The sequence below is a fragment of the Streptopelia decaocto genome (assembly GCF_964273445.1).
Source record: "Streptopelia decaocto genome assembly, chromosome: 10".
Lineage (NCBI taxonomy): Eukaryota > Metazoa > Chordata > Aves > Columbiformes > Columbidae > Streptopelia > Streptopelia decaocto.
The window spans coordinates 18,057,464-18,077,429 of NC_138665.1; the positions used below are offsets into that span (position 1 = coordinate 18,057,464).

The window sequence follows — 19,966 nt, forward strand, 5'->3', positions numbered from 1 at the left end:
ATCCCTCCTTTCCCGCACCTCGTCGTAGGCTATGGTCACTTAGTGGGCTAGAGTGCAGTGTCCCTTGTCTGGCACAATGAACAGGTAGAGAGGAGGAAGAGTTTTCAGAGTCCTGCATTGCTTGTCTCCCCAAATTCAGTAAGAAAGATGGAGGGTGGGAATGATTAGGAAAAACCCCTCCTTTCAGGACTGAATCAGTTTAGTCTATTAGAGATCAGACGGCAGCAGCGAACAGCAGCACTGTCCCATTGCTGATTCCCAAAACCCTCTCTTTCCTCAGCAAGTATGTATTTGCACGATCTACCTTCCCAGCTCTGTCTCTAATACAAGCTGGGACTCCAACCTCACAAAGTTGCAATGAGCAAACAAAACCCCGCTATTCCCCCCAAAACACTGCCGGTTAAATGTCATCTGTGTTCTCTTTCTACAAAAGACATTACAAAACCCCCCTCCCCAGCTCCCCTCCCCAGAAAACATGCTTGCGCACACACATCCGTATATGTGCACACACATTCATACACACATTCATACAGGAAAAACAGCTTGCAAACTCCTGAAGGTGGAAAAAGGCAACTTGCAAATGTGCCTTTGTTTTTTTTTATAAGCTCCCTCCTCCCACCCTCCCATAACCCCACATTGTCCCTTCCCTCCCAAATAATTACCTTGTCCTCCCCCCACCCCACTCTTCCAAAATAAATATTCTTTTTATTTGTTGGTTTAAAAGATTCTTTTAGGCTTGTAAGCAAGAGAGAAGGAGAGAAAAAAAGAAAAGAGAAATCTCGTAGCAAGAGAATGAACCCCCACCATTTCATGAATCCATGAAAGAATAACCATGAAGGGGTTAAGAGCGGTGACAGAAGAAATTTTAAAAATATAACACTGAGAAGAGAAAGATGAAATTCAGTAGTGAAATGGAAGTGACGATAGTGCATTAGTGAGCACAGCCAAAGATAACCTATCAGCATCACCAGCTTTTGACTCAATTTCTTTAAGTCTCCCTCCCTCACCTCTTTTGAAACATTTTTTTGTGATTTTTTTTCTTTTCTGTATTTTTTTCTTTCTTCTTTTTTTTTTTTTTTTTTGGTGATTTTTTTAAGAATGGTTTAAGTCCTTCAACAGGAAATCAAAATCAAGACAAACACATCCCTCCCTGAAACCAAACCCCTCCCTTATGCCCTTCTCTCCCTTACCCTCCCCCCCACACTCCGTGGTTCTACATGTGCTGAAAAGAGAAGAGTAAGCTTAGAATAACCTAATGAATCAAAGGAATAAATGATAATGATAGTAAAGAGTAAAACCCAAACCCAAAAGACCACAACACTCCTGTGTTGTCATTGTCTGAGTGTCTGTCCCTATCTCTCGCGGAGGCTGCAGGCATCAATTTACATAGTACAACCAGTAAACAAGGTTGAAGAATCCAAAGGTGATGGGAAAAATGATTCGTGACCACTTGTCAATGGTGCTGACGTCTGTCAGGTCTGGGATTTTGAGCTTCAGCTTAGATGACCGCCGGCGGAGACGGCAATTGGCACGGTTGCGGGCTGCGGCGTGGTGGGTCAGCGGGACATGGCGGTCCAGGGTTGGGTGGTGACCAAATCCATCCCGAGAGGCCAGCTGCTTGCGGAACTGGATTCCTGAGCCTTCAAAGGACATGACAGAGTTTCGAGAGTCGCCAACACTGCTCATCATGTCCGTGGCCAGCAGCTCATTGTTCATCTCCAGAGTGCTGAGGAGGATGTTACCATAAGGATCAACCTGGAAGAGGGAAGACAGAGAGAAAGGTAGCAGGGATGACCTGTGCACAACAGACTCAGGGCCACACCATCTAGGGATGATTTTGAACAGTTTTCTCTGTAACAGTACCACCGGATGGGTCATTTGTGAGCTCTGAACCTGGACTTCTGCATTTGAAAATGTTGTCCACTGATGCTGGAGTTGAAGGACTAGCCACATGTGCTTGCAGCAAATTTTTTAGAGGGGTAGTGTGATTCTGCCAACATATTAGGACCAAAAGGCACAGTGGTACTTTTGGGTACACCTGCCCCATGCAAGAGGATGGTCCTGATGAAACTGGCTTGAGGATGATGCAAAATGATCAAGGAGAAAAAATTCCCAGTAATCACCAGACAGAGGAACTGGAGTTCATCTCTTATGATGAGGAGAAAGTCTGCTCCACAGCTCACCCAGGACTGAATGAACAGTGGAGCATCTGAATTCTCCTGCCACAATGAAAGAAGGGGACAAACCTGCTCTCTCACCCTCTTCTCCTCGTAACGGTGGCGCTCATTGTTGGCCTTGCTGATGCGTTCACTCTGTTTCTTCTGCTGCCGAGGGCCTCGGCCGAAGAATATGTAGTTGACAAAAGCATACTCCAGGAGTGCCAGGAACACGAAGACAAAGCAGCCCATGAGATAAACATCAATAGCCTTGACGTAAGGGATCTTAGGGAGAGTCTCCCGCAGATGGGTGTTGATAGTAGTCATTGTAAGCACCGTGGTGACCCCTGTAAGGAGAGGGTAGGTGCTCTATTACTCAGGTGAGATGGTTTCCTGAAATGCCACTCTCAGCTTCCCCATACCTCCTCCCAGATGGACAACCTCAGGAAGGATGGAAACAGTGGAACTGGGAAGGAAATTTTTGTTATTCTAAGGCCAGCTGCACTGTACAAATCGCTGCAGAAAATAAACCAGCTGCCAACAGTGGGAGAAAATGTCAAAGTTAAGTATCATCAAGATGATGGAGATAACATCCTCTGGACCTTGGTTCTTTATGTCCTCCCTGATCCTCTTTCCCTCAGTGTGGTAGGACACATTCAGTTTTGCTCTCAGTCTCCCAAACTCTTCTCCTCCCTTTCTTCCACTTCATGAACTCATAAGGCTCCCCTGGACACTAATGAATGCCTCAGTATCCTTGATACGAATTTACAATCTGCTGTCTTTCCAATGCCATGAATAGAAAAAAGAATGAAGAGATTGCCTCTTCATGGTAATCTTTTTTTGCCTGCCTCATAGGCTTCTATCTACATTTTTGACCCCATAAATTCCCACCTCCCTTTTGCCAGCTTTACTACACTCACTACTTCAATTATCATCTGTACACACTTCTCCCATGGTTCTCATGCTCTTCTTTTTTAGGCCTATTTGTATTTCCTGCATCTTAGATAAACGTTTCTTGTTCTCATTGAACACTTTTTTCCCCATCTACTCAGTCTCCAAAGCCTGGTGCACCATGATTACTCTCACAGCTTCAGTCCTCTTCTTCGGTTTCTTATCATCCTCTTCCCTTCTCCGGACTGTCAGAGTGGTCTCAGATCTGTCTGACAGTCTTCCACCACCTTCAAAAGGATGGCAATGAGCCTTCATGCTTCTTTTTTGGGGGCAGTAACTTTTTCTCTTCAACCTAGTCTTCTTTTCCCACTTCTCTAGCCCAGCTGTGATGCTCTTCTTACTACCTTGCTGATCTCCTTTTCTTCTTGTTTCCCTCCTCCTCACCTCTCTGTTGGCAGCTTAGTCTCCATCACCTTAATGTGCTCTTCTGGTTTACCTCTGGGTAAAAAAGAATAAAATTGCTCTTCTGTGTTACCTCTACAGTGATGGCTCTCAAACCTCTCTGTGCATCCTGGACCTCTGCTTGTCCTCTTTCCCCTTCACCCTCATTGTGTCTTTAGTGTCATTCCTGATAAAAGATTTAAAGAACTAATAGTCTTCAATTCACAGAACAGTAAACAGAAGGGAGATATATTTATATACATACAATATATTATATTGTCTATATTTAGGCAGTAGTCTAAATATCCAGAAATCTAGGGCAAAGGAAGGGGGAATAGAATGTTCTCCACATCTCCTTTAAGAACTGGACAAATTACAATGGAGACTTAGGACAGAGGCGAAGAAGAGCTTTTTGACTACACAGGCAGGTAAATCTGGAGATGAAGTGCCCAGAGGAGGCTGTGGAGTCTCCTTTTGAGCTTTTTAAGAACAAGTTAGATAGAGAACTGTCAGGAAGAGTTTAGAGAGAGATGTTCCAGTTCTGATCTACAATGTTTTTCTTCTGTCTTCTCCTTTGAATCCAGATGTCAGCAGAATTTCAACAGCTGTGCATCTCATGTCCACCCTTCTGCTTGTACTTTTTCTGTGCCAGCAATGTCTGCCACAGTCTCTTTTTCTTCTCTCACTCTTTGTGCTCTTGTCAATGCAACTTACCTTTTAAATTTACTATGTCCTTCTCATTCCCTCCCTGTCTCACTGCTCCGGTCTCTCCAAGTAAGCACAGCCAAATCATCCATTTTACATCTTTGTACACACCATCCCTCCTCTGAGTCTTCTCAAACTCTGTCTTCTCCTAGAGCTAATGTAAGCCCCAGCTTTTCCTGTAGGACCCAGCCTCTACCTGTGCCCCATTGCCTCTCTGAGCCTTTTCCCACTCAGATTAAATCCTTCTCCTTCCTTGACTCTCTTATTTCCTCTGAACTTCCTATCATGTCGCACAGCCCCGTTCTCATATGTCAGCCATCCCCCCTTTCTCCTGCTTCTTCTTCAAAATCCTCATCTGCAATCCACCCCCACTTCCCTTCTGTTGCTTAGAAGACTTCATTTTTTTTTCCTCTTACAGGAAAACATTCCTATTTAAGGAAGCGTGTGCTTAAGATTAACTTGGACTTCAAATACTGTCCCACATTTGCCTTGGTTATGAAGGTCTTAATCTACAAAAAGTGTCTGTATGGGGCCTAAACTATCTCAAAAATGTGTAATGCCACTTCCTTTGTTTTTTACACCTTTTAGCCATTCACTCACCATTCTTACTACTCTTTGCCCAACACCCTCAGCATTTATCCTCCAACTAGCCATTTCTGGCACACTTGGTGAGCAAAAGGTACCTAGATTTCTCTATTTAAGGAAACTAGAACAAACCAAAGTGAAGGGCTCATAGTATGTCAGAGGCTCCCATGTCTGAGAACTTGTGGCCATTTATGCTTTTGTTACAGAGTTAAACTTGCACCCACAGAAACTTATGGTAGAGCTTTTACAGATTCAAATAACAGACTCAAACTTGGGAAGTACTGGTACTTTTGAACAAAAAAGTAGTTATTCTGGCTGCAAATTTGAAATTTATTCTCAGGAAAAATGTCCATCATTTGGGACAAGTTTGACAGAGCTAAGTGGCTTTCTTTCTTACAGCCATCCTAGCTGATCTCCCTCAAAAAAACACCTTCTTCAACATGCAATAAAAAGGTACATACCCAGTGCCACTCGTGCAGCAGAAGCATCGTAATTGATCCAGAAGGAGACCCAGGACAGGATGGTGATGAGAATAGATGGCATGTAAGTCTGCAGGATGAAGTAACCAATGTTCCTCTTAATCCGGAAGCTCAAGGATAAGCGCAGATATGAACCTGTCAATGAGACATTAAAGGGAGATGTTTCAGAGGAGGGCAAGGCTGCATTTATTGTAAGGGCTTAGGTTAGGAATCAAAACTTTATTTGGAAAATGTTCTCAAGAGGCAGAGATAATGAGAAAACTCTCTTTTTTCCTTCATTTGTTCTTGCAGACTCATCCGTTTTTGGAAGGAGACTCTTCAAAGGCTGCTCAGTTGGCTCAGAATATTAAGAAGAAAGGAAACTCTACATAAGTTACATTATTGTGTCAGACATCATTGGAGAATGTCTGTTCAGTGCTGAAATTGCTATTACGGTATGTGCCAATTTGATACATGCTTACACAGGAGACTTCAACCCTATATCTGGATGCAGTGAGATGATTTTCCAGTGTTTCATGTGCTAGCTTTTCCTCCAAACAGCAATGAAGATCTGAATCATATTTTTCCTGTGCTGTTCTAAAAATGGGTTATGGTCAGACTGTGCAAATTCATATGCAAATGGAGCACTGTTAGTCTTTTTTTTCTTTTCTTTATTTTCCCAAGTTGTCGCAACTTCCTCCTAATCTTTTAGTAAACCTAATGGGGATAGTGAGTACTTCTACTGTTTTTCCATTGGAGCGAGGTCATTTGAACAGAGACAAAGCGTGGCCTCTCTCTATGCTGTGAAACAAAGCCCAAGTCATTCCTCCTTCCTACCTCTGTCCCTTAGGCAACATAGCAGCCTGAAACATGGGTATAATTGTGGGTTGGCAGCTAAAGTAACAAGAGAACAACAGTCTTTAATGATCAAGGAGTTAGACTGGGAAAAAAGGAGGTTATGTTCTCTCACCATTATGTGCCATTTGCGTAGCTTGAACACAGTATTTCACCCGTCTTTTGTTGAAGGTCTTAACTGTTTAGACTGCAAACTTCTTTTGGAGGAATACTGTCTCTTGTTGTGGGTCTCTAGATTACCATTGCAATGGGACCCTGCTCCTAGCACGCCCCTGAGGCACTGTTGTAACAACATCACCATCTGCCACCATCTCTGATAGACTCAGGCTGTGATTTCATGGCATTTTGAAAATTGTCCTATTTAAAAGGTGTGTGGCATGCTGTTTTGGCAATGAACTCCATGACAGATCAAAGTGAAGACAGCAACCAAAATCTAAACCCCTCCAACTTTCCAACTGGCAGCATCTGAATCATCCAAGATATTCTCTCCAGATCTTTTTATTGCTGTGCACAGATGGGTTTGCACCAGGTCATAGACCACTTGCTTTTCAACTGATAGATTCTTCTGCTTACTATTGCACCTACATTAACTTTGAGAGCCAGTTGCAAACCACATAAAAATAAGCTACAAGCTAAGAACCTTCTAAAGAGATTCTGTTCTGAGCTCAGCTGGTGTTTTGACTTAGAAATGAAAACAGCACTTGCTGGCCACAGAAGACGCCTCTTTTCCAAAGGAACAGGACCCTAAGTTGAAGCCTAGATCCTAAGTTGGTGCTTCAGTATCCGACTCAGAGGAATAACCACATTGAGGTTGATGCATAGAAGGTTTGCACATTCCAAAACATCCCTTTTTGCAGACACTCACCGGTGGTGAAGACCACTTCCCTGCTGACCAGTCTCTGCTCGATGATGGTGAACTGAGGCAGTTCTAGCACCTCCATCCCCGTGACAGCAGAATCATTTCCTTGCCAGAAGAAGACAATGTCATCAACTGTGTAACCATCTGCAGAGATGAAGAAGCACAGAGAGAGAACTAAGCTGACAAGCTGGAGCAGACGACACCCCCATTTTCACTAAGGTGATCTGGAAAAGGCTCCAAAAGAAAGCCCACACCATCAGATAGCAAGCATAAGCCATCCCTGCTGACATTCTTCTCTTCTTCAGCTAAGCTTGGCATCGCAGTCCTCAGGAGAAGAGGAAAAAATTGGTCAGAAGTCCCACTTCTGGCTAGAATTCACGAGAAAACGGTGAGAAGCAGTCCATCAGGCCTTGACCTGTGCTATATAATCTCCATGGCTGACATGACAGGAATTTGCTCATCAGAAGTCTCTGTCAAATGAACCAAACATGGCAATTTGCTTTTTAAAAACTGCCTTCTTTTACCAGAAGGGGGAGACCACACAATACATTCTGGTGGGGACTAGGCAAACCAAACGTGTAAGTATTAAAAATTCCCAGAGAGAAAAAGATTTACAACAGCAGTTGAAAAGAAATTTGAGCACCAGAGCATCTCCCTCTTCCACACAGTCTCTGTCAAAATTTAAGGCCAGGAAGTGGACAAAGTCTCTGACATCAGAGGCTGCTTTTACCAAGTGCTGGCTGAAAAGAGCAGCAATGGGAGAAGAGAGGAAAGGGAGTCAGGCTGGTAACAAATACTCATTCCTTACATTTCAGGGTAATGGACTTGTTAACTCAGCCAAGAGTACAGCTTCTTATTTTAACCCCAAACAATACACGTCAGACAGGTCTGCACAGGCTGGAAGTGCTGAGGAGCCCAAAGCCACAGTCCCAGCAGAAAGACTTCCCAGATGCTCCGGGCTCATGGGAAATGAGACTCACAGGATGAAATCATGCAGCTCTCCTTTCCATCAGTGTGATATTCACAGCCCTGCTCACTGCCCTCAGGAGCAAGGATTCATCTCCACTTAAAAATTAATACCCTTGTGGCAAGTTGGGTTTTGGAGCACTGCAGCTGTTGTTGCACAAGGGATGGCCTCTCATTGTAAGCAAAGCGCAGAGCTGCATGGGAGCACCTCCATGTGCAAAGAAGTGGTAAGGTATGGACAGGTTTTGGTACAGCATGGTGCAAGGCTTCCTTTAGAGCATGAACTTCTTCTGTGCCCACAGACAACTATTATTCACAACCTGCACTGCAGCACAACAGCCTCCTTTTTCCATAAGCCCTCACAGCAGAGACACTTGGCCAGCAATACCCAGCAAGGCTAAAAGCCACTAGCGAGAGCTGCCAACAAAACCAGCACCAGTGTATTATCGGGATCAAAGGACTGAAGGGCTGTTGAATGTACCGTGAAGAAAAAGTTCTGACTAGCCTTAGGGGCCAAGGGTTACCCCAGATCATAGCTGAACTTTTAAGGATGGCAGCATCCTCCAGCTTCTGAGTGGATAAAGAGCTGAGAAACCTGGTCTGATCTCATAATTGACCCTACCTGGAGCTGCGGGCTGGACTAGAGACACCCTGAGGTCTCTTCCCAAACTGAATTATTCGATGACTGTGTAGTCTCCAAACCCACATCCTGCACTCTCAGTCATTACTGTGCTTATTCATGGGTGCTAAAAAATAATAACTGTTTTCCAAATGCCATGCCAGATCTGCTTCTGATGTAAATCAGCTAAGCCATAGCTCCACCTCCTCCCCCCATGGCATGTTCCTGCTCCCATAGCAGTAAGTGCTGAAGCACCCACAAAGACTTAGGACCCTGAGGTTATCATCTCATCTGCTGCACACACTGGAGTGTCACAGGCTGTTGCACTGCCTCGAGTACCCCAGCTTTGTGCACAGGAACTGGTATTTGCATCTGGCTGCAACGTCTCTCCCAGAATGCTGAGACCAAGTGTGGAAAGTGGCAAGAACCAGCCAAGTTCCCCACTCCTCCGGGTGGCTGATTCCTGCGGCTCAAACGCTCTCACAGCTGAAAACATTGTGTGATTTTACATTTGAATTAATCTGGCTCAGACGTTCAGACACTGGTGGTTGTTGTGAATTTTTCTAGGAGGTTACCAAGCCCTTTCCACCGAGCACTCCCCCTCTGCAGAGGTGCACCCAGCCTGTAAACAAGTCGCCTCTCCACCTCCTTTGCAGTAAACAAAGCAGATTGAGCTATTGAGGTTTCTCACTGCAAAACATCTGCTCAAGCCCTTGAACCACTTTTTAGCATCTTTTCTCAACCTCTTCTGGTCTCTCAACTTCCTTTCTGAATTACGGAAACCAAATATAGACAAGAGTCCCTTTTCCCATCTCACCAGTGACATATTCAGATGCCAATCAATTCCCTGCTCTGACTCACAGCTCCCCTGGTTTATATAACGCAGGCTCACTCCAGCCCTTTTTGTTAAAACCCTGCTACAAAACCTCCAGCCGTGGTGCTCGGGGCTGCCATCCCTTCCACGTCTCCCCCAGTTGATCCTCATGCGGGTACGAGTCCCTCAGCCCGGCCCGCGCTCCCACACCCAGGCGCAGATCTCCACATTTAGCCATGTTCAAATGCATTCTGGATGTATTCAAATTGGGAGGTATTCAAATGTGCAGCGAGCAAGCCACGCAGACTGCTATCTTCATCATCCACAAATTTAACAGCAGTGACTTCAAATTTACTTCCTGATCAGCAATGAAAATGTCAAATTACAGTAACTAATTTTAGGAGATCTCACAGTTAACTAGCTCAGTTCCATTTATTCTATGACCTGCTTGTATTGGGTACCAATTTTTGTGTTTTCTTTTTTTTTTTTATCATCACATTATGCAGTATGAAATCAAGCATCTTTCTCAGGAAGCCATTTTTAAAGTGATTCTAAAGGGAAAGGTTGTTCAGTCTAAAAATAAACGTTTCACTTTGATTTCTAAGCTTTCAAAAGAAAACCAAATTTCCATTTTACTTTTAAAAAGTAAAAAAAAAAAAAAAAAAAAAGAACTTTCACAAAGACTAGTCATTTCAACCTGAAATATCATAAAGTATTGATACGATGTCTTAAAATGTCAGATTAACAGCCTGTTTGCTGCCTGCCTCATCAGGTTTTTGTTAGATCCTGGCACATAGCTTGGCAGAGGTATATGCAGTGAGGGCAATTTTGGGAATGGAGAGATGGGATCACCAAGCAGTGCCAGCACTGGTTTCCCTCCTGCAGGTAAGTGCTCTGAGCTGCTGTGGGGAAGGAGACCCAGCTACCTGCTGCTGCTTTACAAACCCAGCACCCCTGTACCACAAAAGGGCTATTTTGGTGGTTTGTTTGGGGTTTTTATATATATATATATATATACTTTTTTCTTTTTTTAAGCCAGCCATAGAAGGACTATTATTCCAGAGTTGCGTGGACTCGAAAGCAAACAAAATGGAGCCCTGCAGATTTTGAACGTGCAAGTGTGTAGAAGACAAAAGGTCTTAGGAAGGAAACAATCCAATCTCTTCATCTCCGCGTGGATCTTAGAAATATTGTAAGGAAATGTAGCTTCAACTAACAAATTGGCTTGACATGTCCCATTAAGAACAAAATCACAACGTGGGGAACTGTGGGTAATTCTCTGCCTTCTGTTTTCTTGGTTGTACCGTAAACTATTCTCAAAATGCTAAGGAGCGCCAGAAATGACAGGTCATTAGCGCCTCCAGCAGGACCTAATTTACATCCCATTACTTGCCACGCCAAGTGCTGCGGTGGCTGCGCATCCCAGGCAACCCGAGCAGCAAACGGGAAGGGGGGTCCCAGGCGCGGGCAGGGCTGCTAAGGCAGCACGGTGCCTCCTGACTATGGATGCTGTGGGACCTCTTTTATGAAAGAAGCAATTCTCTGATAATCACCACTGAAGCTGCATCATCATTACTGTGAGATCTGCTGCTCTGGACCGCTCCTGCGGGGATACTGCTGTGCATTTTGATGAGGGACAGCCGGACTCCCTCCACTGGCATGGCCAGGAGAGGTTTTCCATAGGTGGGGAGGGACTGTGGGAGGGCTTGGGTCCCACCTCCAAGGCCAGCCACAAGGTTGCCAGGGCTTTCTTGGGGCTAAGGGAGGCTTCCCCTGAGGGTGAGAGTGATTTTAATACCCAGCCTGCTGCTAGAGCTCCATTTTCCCAGGCATTTCACCCATGAGGTCCCCTCAGGATGGAGTCTGGATGAGGGAGCCTGGTCTTTCCCCAGGAGACATCCTCCAGGAGGGGTGGCCCACAGGAGCCCTGGGAGGCACGCCATGGGCGGGAAGCTGTGGCTAGGGCAGGCGGCACCGCGTGGTGGAGGACAGACACAAGGTATACGCACAGCTCTCAATTTCCAGCGTGCAGTTCTGCTGGTCCAGGGGGTACCTCCGCAGGTCCATCATGCAAGCAGCCGTGGTGGTGATCCTGAAAGGGGAAAAAAATAATCAGCTGTGGGTTTTTTTTCTTGAATTAAAAGAAAAAGGAGAAATGAAAGGTAGATGTGAAAGGCAGGCAGCATTTGGGGCCGCTGTTTCCCTGGAAACCAGGGAGATTCATGGTGAGAGGTGTGCGGGACTGAGGGGCTGGATGCAGCTCACCCTCAACTGCATGGCCTAAATCCTTCATAACTCACGTTAGCGAGGCAGTATCTGTGTTAACGGGGTGGGGAGGGATTTGTGTTCCTCCTCTGTCTCTCTCTGGAGAGACACAAAGAAACCAGGAGTAGGCAGAGCTACAGGCAGGGGGGGAAGAGGAGAGGCATGTCAGTTTGTGAGAGACAGCTGACACACGTCTGTAAAACAGAAGATGCATTAGTTAAATTGTCCAGCAATGACCTATGGAGAAGAATAGCTGGCTCCATTACACCCCCTTTTCCTCCCAAGTCACCCCAATGACCCTACTTGCAGCCCCCCATCCATCCCCACTCCATCACACGCATCTCAGCGCTGCCAAATGCAACAGCTCAGACCCCACTGATGTGCCCTTCTGCTCCTGTGGGCTCACGGCTCTGCTAACAGAGTAACACTTGTGCAACCAATTGCACAATCAAGGTTCATGAAAGACACAGGTATGTGTGCATCTCCCCCCAAAAAATAAATACAGGGAGAGAAGGAAGGTTGGTGTTGTTTTTGAGGTGCCAGAGCAGCACGGTGCCTGTGGTGGGATCACATGAGGGTGTGAGGAGGACTTGTGTGTGTTCCATGTACATGATGGAACATCACTCTCTGGGATGGAGAATTTGGGGGTGGGATAAAGGAGGGAAGAGGGCATGAAGCAGGGACAGAGCAAATCAACAGCCGACTCACCAACCTGGCAACACTGCCCTGGAGTTAAAAGGCTGGCCCTGTTTCTCAAATGTATTGCTCTGCTCACCCTTTAACGCAGTTTTCTTTCTGTGCAATATATGTGTGCAGAGTGCTGATGAGGGGGGAGAGATTGGTGCATTCCCCCCCCCTTTTTTTCAATTAACCATCTGGAAGGCATTAATCAAGCTACACATTTTTTACTATGTAGGCATAACCAGTGAACTGTTAACAAGAAAGCTTTATCTTCTGAGCCCTGTGGCTTGGAAGAGAGAAAAGAGACGGGGGGAAAAAAAAAATCAATGATCAAAAAAGAAACCAGAAACGGAGAGAGAAGGGCTGAAGCTGGACAAAAAATTTAGAAAGGGTGGGGAGAAGTAGGGGCAGCAAGACAGCAAGCACCCCAAGAGAGAGGGCAACCCTGGGGGGTATCGGGTGGGGGCTGTAGCAGGGCAGGCGAGCGGCCCCCGCAGAGCTGCTGGCGCTTTAAGAAATCTCGTGTGCTAAATTTATCTCTCTGCTGTCTGTGAAGACTGTTTGTAGGAGATGAAGCCTTGAGGAGAGCCTTTGCCACTGCCTGCCATGCTATAAATAGATCCAAAGAGACGGAGGGAATTTATATATATCCTCACTGGGTCTAGATACAACATTGCAACTGCCCTTTCTCCGAGCAGGGGGCCCAAGTGAGCTCTTAACCCTTTTATCTGTAATGCGGTCGGGGTGGGGGAGAAACCTCAGAAGGGGAGAAGGATAACAGGACAGGAGCCACTTAAAAATTATCACCATGGCTTCGGGATTGCATGTATTGCTTTTACAGCCTCCCACTTCAGCATTTTCAGGAGGGCTGGTGCAAACACAATGCCTCTCCCACCCTAATCCTCCCAGACCAGGGCAGCTGTGCACATGAGCCCACTGTGGAACAGCAGATCTGAAGCACACCTGGGCGGACCTGCACCTTGCCAGGAAAGCCCAAAGTGTCCATCCTGGCCAGGCACCGAGACCAAAGAGTCATGAATGGGTATGACTCATTCCCCTATGCCGCACACAGCATATACTGTATATATTATACTGCACCCGTGGGAAATAGCAGTTACAAACGCATTTTCCTGTTTTCCCTAAAGTGTGAGATGCAAAAATGTATTAAATGAAAATTTTCCACCCCATTTGTGGGACGCTGTGGGCTAAAACCTTCCCATAGAGTCCATCCCAAAATTGCAGCCTGACTAACTTGGCTACACAAAGGACATCCAGGGGAAGCCTTTTCTGGTTCAAGAGGGACCCTCTCGCTTCTCGACAGGATTTGCTTATCACCTGCAGTGCTGCTTGGAAATGCAGAGCACGACACAGTGAGCTATGGCTACCACACTCCATGCGCCAAATCCTGCTCACACTAACAGCCAGCATAAATCCAGAGCCACTCCAATGATTCTTGCAAGATCGCACCAATTTATATCAGCAGAGATTTACATCAGGGCAGAATTTAGCCCTGTTAATTCAAAAAAGAAGAGAACCTCAGGACAGGTAGGACAGAAAGGAGAAAAACAAGATTAAGAAGACATCTGTCCTCAAAAGCCAGACAATTTCTCCTTCCTTCAAATTAAAAAGGCAGGTGTATCCGCACTGTATAGTTCAGCATCCTCCAGGGATACCCCAACTGGCTGCAGATCCCAAACTCCTAGTGGTTGTATACTATGGGCAGGTGGGATTCAAAGGGATGAGAGGCTTCACCTACCTCTTACACCCAAAGGGGAATGGGACCGAAACTCAGGCACCTCAGTAGCCTTCTGGGGTCACACACATGCCACCTCTGGTCCAGAAGGCCACAGAAGCAACCTCTGCTTCATGCTTTGATGACCATAAATGTATTACTTTGGTATGCTCTGAGCTTGTTGTGTGAAGAGATGTGTTTGCTTGGCACATAGAAGAGCATGGGAAGGGCTGGAGAAACAGATGAGGGCGTTGACCACGAAGAAGCTCAGGGCTGTCTCAACAGGGTTAACAGGCAATAAAGGTGGAAGGAAAGTAAGGCGTGGAAAAACAAGGAGAAAAGCAAAGACTGATGACAGCCTGAGCACTGATTGTGGTGGCAGGAGTGGAAATGAAAGACAGGAGAGCAGATAGTGCAGGACAGGAGGCCACTGGGGTAAGGGAACAGAGGAGAGGAAACAGGGGAAGCAACGGGTGAAGCAGCCGGGGGAAAGAGACCTGGAGAAGAATGGGAGGTTAAAAGACAGAAAGCAGAGCAGGAGTGGATGCTCACTGTGAAAAAGGAGATGAGGAGACAGAGAACAAACCATCACCCTGTAAACAACTCTAGACAGAGCATGCTGCCTCCAGGAGATGCAACCAAAGTGAAAGGGAGCAGGGAGCGCGGGGGCCAGAGGCAACGCTGGGGAAGGATGCCACCTTCCCTGTGGCATTAGCATGAGGCGCTGGCCCCTGGCCAGGTTGTGTCTTCTCCCTCTCTCTCCTCCTCTCATGCTTCTCTGCCCACCTCCCTCCCCTTTTAAATTCAAAAAATTTGTGTGGTGTGAAATTTCGTCTGCCTTGATGGCAATTCACAGAGACACTGCCCATCCAAGGGAAGAGGTTTGCCTGCGCTTTGCACGATGCGCTCAATGAAGCGGTCCCGCTCCCTCCAGCAGCCCAGCCTGGCCATCACCACCATCCTCTGTCTCCCCTTTCCTCCCTCAATCTCTGCCCACCCTGTGGGTCTCCAGGTCAGCCCCCTCACATGTCGCAACCCTTACATCTCCTTCCCTACAAAAAAAGACATCAATGCCCTTGCCCTAATAATTTCTCCTGAGGTGTGCAGGAAGTCGTGCTATCAAGCAACCAAGTCCTCACTGCCCTGCTACTCTGCTGCACAGCTTGCAGGTGGACACAATTCATCTGGGGGGAGACAACGCTGTGGAGAAACCACTGTACATCTCAAAAAAAAAAAAAAGGACATGCATTCATGAGATCTCAAGAAGCTTTGGCAGCAGAAGCCAAAGTAGCATGGATAACTTGCTCTGAAGAGCATCCTTCAGACCCAGGAGAGGTAGAGACCATCTCTAGGAAAGCAGCCACAGAGCTTTAAGTCAAACAGGATGAGTGCTGGGTCTCTATTTATTACAATGAAAGCTCTGCCCATCTGCTTGTATTGACAAAGGAGATGCTGGCACAGAAAGGGTACCACAACCTGACCCTCCACCGCTGCCTACTCTCGCAAGCTGAACCCAGCCGCAGCAGAGGACTGTCCCACCACAGCTACAGCTCAAAAGGGAATGCTCAAATTTCTGTAAGCCATCAGTCTTCCACAAATATTTCAGTTCTCTGACATGAACACCACCAGCCATTTCATTCCCTCTCTGATCCTCCTCATTGCTGTTTACTTATTAATGGCTTCTTCTGTCTTATTTAGAATGATTATATAAGTTCACAGACATGGAGCAGCATAGAGCTCCAACCTGCTATTAAAAACTACCACAGTTGAATGTCTTCTTTCCTAAAATTCAGTGTGGATGAGAGTTGGAGGAGTATTGCACAAATATCCTCACTGTTGCCTTCCTAATAAAAGGAGGGATGGAGCCAGCAGTTCAGGCACTTACCCCTATTTTGCAGTTACAGATTAAGTGTCGTTATTCAGGGACTAACACAAACACTCTCACAGTAAAGGATAAATATTTTTAAGTTGCTGGTTGTAACTTTTTGGATTTCACATTTCCCAAGAAGCTGAAGATGTTCCTGTTCCACACAGAGACAGACTCCCAGAGCTCACAACGGTTCAAAGAATGGGTGGAAAGAGCTCAGGTTTTGCAGGACTTGTGAAGGCTCATCCCATGGGCCAAGTTACACTAGTAAGAGAATTCTGGTGACTAAGAGCAGAGGGAGAGGCAAAATTGCTGTTTTGCTGAACATGGGGAAAAAAACAAAACTGAATTTTTACTCTGCACATTTTCAAAGTCAGTCGTAAAAACATGCCGGCAAATGTCACCTTCTGCCTGGCAGCAAGCACAAACTCCGAAGGGCCTGGAGGGATTTATAAACCCGTGGTGAATTTTGCCATTCTTTTAACACAGTCTGATCTTTGCAAACTCCTGGAGGTCACGTTAGAACCAAGAGCAAGGCAAGGATATGGAATATTTTGCCCTTGTGCCTGTTTGCCCAAAACTGACTCCATAAGCCTTGGCACAATCCTGCTAAGGTCATTCTGTTTCCAAAAGCATCTGTGCTTGCATAGGCATCCTTGGATAAATAACAGCGTGCACTGCACTCAGATGGGGAAGGAAAAGAAAAGGTTCTTCTAAACTAGTACTCAGGGTGCTGGTCATCTAAATCAACCATTTTTCTACCCTGAAAGAGTATAAAGCAGAGTTGCCTTGGCTGCAAGGTTTTGCTTTTCTGCCTCTATTCCAAATGCACCATGAGCCTGGCAAGTTGTCAGTTGGACTGGGTAACAAGAAAGACCCAAGTGGAACATGTTTAAAAAGAGAACAATTTTTACGGTTGCTTCAGACAACAGTGACCTCCACTTAAAAGAGCAGGAGGTCTCTTCCTTCAACAGCATCAGGCTGGGAGGAAGTTGAATTAATAAAACAGTAACCCCTGACTTTAACCTCTGGGATTCAGCAAAGAAAAAAAATAGGCAGGATCTAGGGATGAGCTCAGGCTGGTGGCTGGGATAGGATAAGCAGGAACACTAAGAGGTGCTGCCAGAGTGAGCCAGGGGCTCAGGGCATGCAAACTCTTTCAGTGATCTGTGAGGAGATGGTGGGAATCAGCTGTTTGTGGGTACTACATGACCCCTATTTTTGCTAATAAACAAGTCAGAATTATAGGACACGTAGCACAGGCAGCAATTCCAGCCAAGCCCTGAGCATGCTTGCTGCTGTTCTTGCAACATTAACGATGGAGAAGCAGCTCTGGCTTGCTGCTTTATCCTGTTTTAGTGAACTCCAATTTCTTCACTGCTTCTAAGGCTATTCTGAAATTCCACATTATTAAACTTCCTTCCAGTGTTTCCAACTAAGTCCTTCATCCCAGCCCTGGGAGGCACAAATGAAGAAGGGGGTCTGTCCTTAACCTCAGCTAGGGAGCTGAGCTCCTATTTAAATTCTCATTTCCCCTCACCCACCTAACAAACTCTTCTCCCACCCCCACATCTTTGTGCTAAGGAGCTGGCCTAAAGCAGAGCTCTGTGGTGGGAGCAGCACAAGGCTGCAGAACTAACTCCAAGGGGCCACATGGATGGAAATAAGCCTAACTCTTTGCATCCAAGCTGTCAAAGGAGAGATTTCCATTGCCTTTACCTAACCCGAGGATGGAGTATGCAAAGCTACAGGAGGCAGGGTAGAGCCTGAATCATCTCTCACATTTTCAGAGAAACCTCTCTCAGAAAGGGAAGGGGAAGCAAAAATCACAGATTTCTTTCCTTCTGGCCTCTGAGGAGAAGAAAATTTTTCAGTCACCTCAGTACAGAAAAATCTCCCCAGTTTTAACCCATCAGACCATCTTCACTGCTGAAAATCCAATAACACTCATGAAGAGAACAAGGACATGGCTGCAAACAGCAGGCTTCATGTGAGACAGGAGCAACCTTTCTACCAGGTGGATAACCCAAGAACCCCAGTCTGGGACCTGAGGAATGTAATACAGACCAGGCTGGGTCCTGATCAGGAGACAGGTTGGAGGTGGGCGCTATGAAATGCCCACGATGAGCTCCAGCAGAGCCACAGCCATGAGAGAGGGCAGGACAGCCCTGGAAGAACCACACACTGAGTTGGCATGGGGGTCTCTGGTGCTGGATGAGCGAGTGGGTGGGATACTCTACATGTGTCTGTTAACCTGTGTCATTTCCCTATGTAGGGTGAGCTGGAAGTGGTGTTCTAGCTGCTGCTTTGCTTGGAAACAAGGTCAAGTCCACAAGCAGGTCAGCAGTAGTTTGCTGCAGTACGAGGGCTGACGTCCCCCAGGAGCCGCTGAAAGATGGGAAGTTACCCCATGAAAAGCTGAAATTAAGTGCTGCCAAAGCAGATAGGCTCGGCTTCTCTCAGTCTAAATCTGCAAATTTTGAGTTGTTTAAAGTATGACAACTCTCTCCCTCCTGCTTTAGGCACTGAACAGGTATTTACAATGGTGAGGACAGTGGAGATCTGCTGCCCTCACTGGGCTCAGAGCCGTGCTATGCCTTGGCACCTTTGCATGCATCCAAAGTGCCTGATCTCTGAAACACACCTCATTGTGGTGACTATTGTGGACAGGAATAAAATTAAAAATTAAAATAAATCCAAAAAAACCAACCAAACAAAAGAAAACACAGTACACATGCTCCTCACCACCACTACCACCTTTGCAGGAGGAGATCCCTCATTCTCTCTGCACGGGAATTAGTCTCCGTCATCAAATTCCTCTGCAGGTTTTCAGTTGCTCAGTTTACATTGCCTGGGCTTCTCGCCAGACAGGCATCGCATCTCGCTTGCTGTCCACCCGGCTTCACGCCCGCTTCCCCCATCCCAGCCCCTCTGCTCCCCCCGCCAGCTCAAGGATGCAGCCTGGGCTCCCCAAAGCACCTGTTCTGCTGGAATCTGCTTTTGTCCCTAATTAGAATGAAATCAAATAGCTTCAAGATTTCCCTTGAGGATTATTTTAAAGCTGGTTTCAACTATGATTTCCAATTAGCATATGAGAATTTCAGCATTGTTACAGTTGTTTCTATTTTTAGGTCTCTGAAAACAGATAGCAAAATACTGGTGACATCAGCATTTGACAAGTGTCAACTTGTTTCACTACCAAGTGGATGCTACATGGTCTAGAAAAGGAAATAAAAATCTCAGACTACAATGTATAGCTTGTAGGTGTGATAATGTAAAGCTTATTGAACATTGTGGCAGGGGTGGACTGGACAGTCTCTGGAGGTCCAGAGAAAGGCTTTGATGATTCCCTGTGTTGCTCAGATGTCAGTAGTGGTAGTAAAGTAGCTTGAAATAGTGAGGGAAATATTGACATAAGTGAAAAATTCTCTACATAAAATTAGGAGTGAAACATCAACATTCTCGGAAATGTTTTTTTTCTTAAACAAAAAAATTTCTCACTAACTTTTCATTTAAAATTTGATGACACCAATGATGACACCAATTTCTGACAAAAGCCATTCGGAGGAAAAATATATTGAATTCGGCCAGTGCTATCCAGCTCTTCCTCCCTGTTTTATCCTCGTCCATCCACTACCTAATAGCTAATTCCTTTGTCTTTGTGGGCAGCTCCTTTAAGCTTCCCTTCATATTGCAGACTTTCCACATCATTTTAGCACCTTCCTGCTGTGTGCCACAGGTGACCAACTCTCCTACGCTTCACAGGAACTTTTAATTCCTGTGAGGTGTTTGGGGGCCAGGCAAGATCAGGCACTGTTATACCAGGTTATACCTCCTAAGCATCCTGTCAGCTCTGCCTGTTTGCATCACCTCCCCCTCTGCTCTGCCCTGGTGAGACCACACCTGGAATATTGTGTCCAGTTGTGGCCCCTCAGTTCCAGCAGGACAGGGAACTGCTGGAGAGAGTCCAGTGCAGAGCCATGAAAATGCTGAAGGGTGTGGAGCATCTCCCATGTGAGGAAAGGCTGGGGGAGCTGGGGCTCTGGAGCTGGAGGAGACTGAGGGGTGACCT

The 19,966-nt window shown here is 46.1% G+C and overlaps 1 protein-coding gene across 2 annotated transcripts in view; it reads right to left on the minus strand.

The window, feature by feature from the left end:
* Positions 1–1,213: 1,213 nt before the first annotated feature.
* The window catches only part of LOC309444313 (gamma-aminobutyric acid receptor subunit beta-4), a gene marked incomplete at its 5' end in the record, with an annotated part of 70,600 nt that continues 51,847 nt past the window's right edge, over positions 1,214–19,966 (minus strand). Inside the window, 5 exons of one of the 2 annotated variants that reach the window (XM_082062021.1) lie at positions 1,214–1,755; positions 2,259–2,503; positions 5,240–5,392; positions 6,957–7,094; positions 11,359–11,441. In XM_082062021.1, the coding sequence (XP_081918147.1) occupies positions 1,378–1,755; positions 2,259–2,503; positions 5,240–5,392; positions 6,957–7,094; positions 11,359–11,441 (997 nt within the window). In that variant the 3' untranslated portion in view covers positions 1,214–1,377. Of the gene's footprint in view, positions 1,756–2,246; positions 2,504–5,239; positions 5,393–6,956; positions 7,095–11,358; positions 11,442–19,966 lie in introns of both variants that reach the window. The other variant, XM_082062020.1, reaches the window with a different exon arrangement.